The sequence below is a fragment of the Pieris napi genome, chromosome 15 (assembly GCF_905475465.1).
Source record: "Pieris napi chromosome 15, ilPieNapi1.2, whole genome shotgun sequence".
NCBI classification, from domain to species: domain Eukaryota; kingdom Metazoa; phylum Arthropoda; class Insecta; order Lepidoptera; family Pieridae; genus Pieris; species Pieris napi.
In genome coordinates this window covers 2,057,160-2,062,168 of record NC_062248.1, presented here as the reverse complement: position 1 = coordinate 2,062,168, position 5,009 = coordinate 2,057,160, and the positions used below count along the sequence as shown (strand labels likewise).

At 32.9% G+C, this 5,009-nt stretch overlaps 1 protein-coding gene across 1 annotated transcript; it reads left to right on the top strand.

The window, feature by feature from the left end:
* The first annotated feature begins 479 nt into the window (after positions 1-479).
* LOC125056782 lies at positions 480-3,855 on the top strand. Its single transcript, XM_047660068.1, has 4 exons — positions 480-511; positions 1,103-1,230; positions 2,099-2,222; positions 3,321-3,855. The coding sequence occupies exons 1-4, from the start codon at positions 488-490 to the stop codon at positions 3,843-3,845; spliced, it is 801 nt and encodes a 266-aa protein (XP_047516024.1). The 5' UTR covers positions 480-487; the 3' UTR covers positions 3,846-3,855.
* Positions 3,856-5,009: the final 1,154 nt, after the last annotated feature.

Sequence of the window (5,009 nt, the reverse complement as noted above, 5' to 3'; positions counted from 1 at the left end):
TATAAAATAATTATAATAATGTCTTTTTACGAAAAATCATTTATAGTTTGTCTTTAAATGTTCTCTTTATTAATAACTCGGGTTATTTTTTTTTCATACTTAATTTTGTTCTAAAAAAATCATTATTTTTTAAAAACATATTATTACAAGTATTTCATTATTATGAACAAAAAAGATCATGAATTAACCGCATTTATGATGTGCACTGGTATATATAAAGGTGAAACCGCGAAACATTCATTTAAAAAAAAACTAATTTATTCATATAAAAAAGTATCAAAAAACATAATAAATAATTTATGCACGTAAAAATTCAGAATAGCTTTTCAATTCTAAATTTGAATTAATTTGAGTGTATTCTTTTGATAGTTACCTTGAAAGCCTCCGACTCGACATTTCTTCAACCTATTTCTTAACTATCACCCAACAAAGCCTATAAATAAAATTACAAACTCTATTGAAAATCAAATACTGTCAACATCTCAAGATGTCACAACGTCTCAATGAAATGGTATTGTTGTAAAAAAAGTGTTTCTTTGAGTGAAAGTGTATTTGAGGTTTTGCGTGATTCAAATAATAGAAAGAAAGTTATAGATTCTATAGTGTTACGTAGTAGTATTATATTTTCATTATTGAACTAGTTTTAATGAATGTGAAAATCGCGAATTGAACATTGATTACATAACTCGTGTTGACAATGTAATTTTTAATTCCTGAAAGTCAAAGTTACAGTTTTACTAGTGGTCAATTTTATATTTTCATTTATCGAGGATTTTTGCTACCATTACACCTACCTTATTAGATTTCCTTTCTTGAATAGTATGTCCTATTGGAATTGTGTTGGGCGGGCGGGAAATCCGCTATCTTAAATCAACGGATACTAATCAATTCATCTTTTTTTTTTAATATAGAACAGGAGTCAAACGGGCAGGCTTATCTGATGCTGACTCAAACCGCCGTCCATGTACACTCAATGCCAGAGGGCTCGCAAATGCGTTGCCGGCCTTTCATTTCTGTCTTATCAAATCCGTCGATTACAAGTGAAAGATAACTTTTGTTGCACTTATAATATTCATAAATAAAATTATTGAAATGTTTACAGAATTGGATTTGGTCGATATTGGTGATATACTTTGGCCAAACATGGAGTCCAGTAAGCGGTGGAACCTTGCCAAATCAGCCAAAGCCGTCCGCAACAGGTGTAATAGAGTCACAGGCAAAATTTTTCCAGTAAGCTTTTTAATATAATTTAAATATCATATAAGAAACTATAGTTAGTATAACCGCTTTCCAATACATGTCGTTCGCTTTGAATAATAAATAACGATAATAATAATATTTGACGGCCAATAGCCACAAGTAATCTAGTATAGTTATATGCTATAAATTTTTTATATTTTGGTGGTACGTATAATTAATCCCAATCCCATTTGTTCTACTAGAGATTGGTATTACAATCCATTTCTCATAACCGATCGATGGATCGTTTTTGCAAAATATCTTTGAATTGGACATATATAATTTTGGAATTTATCAATCTAAATTTGCAAAAATCTGGATTGGAAATAATTATAGATTTTTTTTATTTTTTTAAAGACAATTCACTCCAATTGACCTAGTCCCATGCTAAGCTGGTGAAGCTTGTGTTATGAGTACTAGGCAACGGATATACATACATATTATAGATAGATAGATAGACATATAAATACATATTTAAACACCCAAGACCTAAGCACAACACCAAATGCTCATCACATCGATGTTTGTCTCAGCCGGGGATCGAACCCGGGACCCATGGATTCGCAGTCAGGGGTACTAACCACTAGACCAATGAGCCGTCGAACATAGTAATAGTAATAATGAAAAGTGTATAAATAGAAATTGAAAGCAAATTTAAAAAGTTTTTTCCCTGAGGTAGTATGTATCTGAGGCACCTTAAATGCTGGCAGCATTTCCTCACCGATTTGCGATACTTATTCGATGAGCGAGGAAAGCACCTGCTATCCAAACGCCAACTTAAATCTTTACTTAGCGCCTGTGCACTTAAGAGCCTACTCCAAAGGGAACTGATTAATTCATTATTACATAATTATTATAGGGATTTTTTCTCAGTACAGTTGAGCCCTTACAAGATTGAGTTTGGTCACGTTTGTGAAGATCCCAATACCTGGGAACAGCGCTACGAGAAGAAAGATTATAAAAACCACAGGGATATGGGAAAAGTAAAATTTTCACATACGCTTACCTCTATGCTTCTTTTTCTATCTTCTACTCTTCGCATCTGTTAACATTGGTACTGGGATTAAGATAACCGTCTATTTCATGTTTTTGTTTTTAATCGCTTTCTCGTGTTTTATCAGTTTAATGCTTATTATTCATATTTATTCTATCCTACATACTAATATTAGGGGCCTTTACTCAAAAGAAATAATTTACAGAATAAGTGTTTTTCTATTTGCTTGCTTATGAATGATGGTGAGCTATTTAAGATTGAGTAAAACTCAACGTCGGAAGGTGAAAGAGGTTATTTAAAACATTCTATTTACAAATCATTAATAGTACTTACTTTATAAAAAAATAAAATATTATATTTTTATTTATTATATTAAGGTTAATTAATAACAGAAATGCAAGGCAAGGTTCCGAAGATACAGCAGTTCCCCTTTGAATAGCTAGACTAGTTCTTTGTCCGAGGTAGCTGCCAATTCTTCGGTCTCCTGTGATGTTGACTAACCTTTTTGCTATTTCCTTACAAAGCTTTATAGTGCTAGGACCCCACGGACCAAGAAAAATAAATAAAATTCATAACTTATGCAATCTTTTCGCTTCGCTTGGCAAGGTATAGGCACTTACCCACGTCGGAGGACTTTGATCAAGGTCACCGGCTGGGCAGCTCCCAACACTTCACTGAAAGACACGAACGATCGAGACCTTCGGCTGGACTGTATAACGCTAAAGTACGCTTATGCTTTTTATATATCTATCTCTGTTATCTATGTCACCCTCTTATTTATAAAAAATGTCAAATAGTAAGAAAATATTGATTAAAGTATTCTGATAAGACCTTTCTTATAAGCAAGGGGTGTTAAAATTCTTAATATATCTCTTCGTTTTCCTATTTTACTAACTGTTATACTTAACAAGCAATATTGTAATAATAGCATATTAATTTAATGTACTGAACATTTTAAAGAAAAGTTAAAGTTCTTATTTGAAGCTTATTTATGACGACTTAATACCGCTTCTTATTGGATAGGTAACGTTATTTTATCTATCTTCATGGTATATATATTTTTATTAAAAGAAATTGTAATTTTTAGGTGCGATGGGGTGATAAAAAAGGAGGCTATGGCGAACATTATTGGGACCTAAACCACGCTGGTCATAACAATGACCACGATGATGGAGAGTACCATGCAGATGATGACTCATATGATGAATCTAGCGAGCAATCATCCAACTACGAAGACACAGAAAAAGATACGAATGAAGAAAGTGAACGCAGAAAGAGAGCTCACACAAACAGTAGTAAAGAGCATCGAACAATTGCTCATGATGAAAATGAAGAACGAACACAAAAGAAACAAAAAACACTCCAAGAACCAAGTAAACGAGTAAAGAATGATATTGTTCTCATTGTAAATGAAAGGGACAGAGCTATTAAAGAACCAAGAAGGTTTCTGGAGCCTCCCAATCAAGACTTAGATAGACAAAATCCCGGTGTCAGTCAGCCAACCAGTCAGCCATCCAGTCAGCCTAGACTTTACTTTGAACCAACCACAGGTCATGTTATTGATAGAAGAACAGGTCAAGCGTTCTTTCTGCAACCGATTGTGGTTAATTAGTTTAAGTTAAATAAGACATAATTTATTTTAAATTTTAATCAAGTTTATATTAAAAGTATTGTTATTAACTTTTTGTATTAATGTATTTTGGAACCAGCCCCAGTTATGAATTTTTTTATAAGCAGTGGGAAAACGGACAGGAGGCTCATCTCAAGTTAAATGATACCGCGGAGTGCGGACACTCAATTCCAGAGGGCTCGCGAGTGTGTTTCCGGCCTTTTAAGAATTGGTACGCTCTTTTCTTGGAAGACACTAAGTCGAATTGATTCGGTGAATTGCTACTTAATACACATAAAGTTTCAGATTGAGTGTAAAAACATACTGAATTAACTTCAACAAATCTTTACTTTTTAACTTCATATTTACGTATATGATATGCATAATGCGGCATTAAAATAGAAAGTCTTTCATCAAAATTGAATGATAAAAAATCGTCACACCAAGTTACTACAAAACTAAATTTGAATTGTTATTCAAATTCGACTCAACAAATCGAAAGAAATCGAGCCTCAGTAAGTCGAAATTTCAGCAGTTAAATCATATGTATCTCGAAATTCGTCGAAAACTCCTTAACTCGCATTTCTTTGCATTTCCCTTGACATTCGAGTTATAGAGATTCCACTGTACTAAGCTACTAATTAGAAATAAAAAACGCACAAAAAACTTTAATAAACGTAAACCAATTGGTTAAGTAATTACTTAAGACAGTAAAAATGTGACCGAGCTACAAGACCAGAGAAACGTCTTGAACTACTACTACACGATTACTACAGCACTGGATGCCTTAAGATAAAGAATTCTTCTCCCTTCATCCTCTATTCATGTTTAACATAACACTTTTTATACACTCTTCACCCTTTTGATAAACAGTGGCACGCGTCACAACAAAAAACCGGATGCTGTTGCTACCCCATTAAAGCTGACTTATTGTTATGCAAGTACTTCAAACCTCAAGATTGCTAGAATTACCTGTGATTGTAATATTAGTGAGAAGTAAAAGCCTGCTATTGCGTAAAATATGTGCCTATGGTTGTTGATTTCAAAATATGTAGGTATAATTCTAAGGCAGTTGTTATCAATGTTTTTCCTAAAAGGTTTTAAGAAAACAATGATGTATACGTTAATTAAAGGTTGTGTGTCGAAAATATATATTTTTTTATTGAT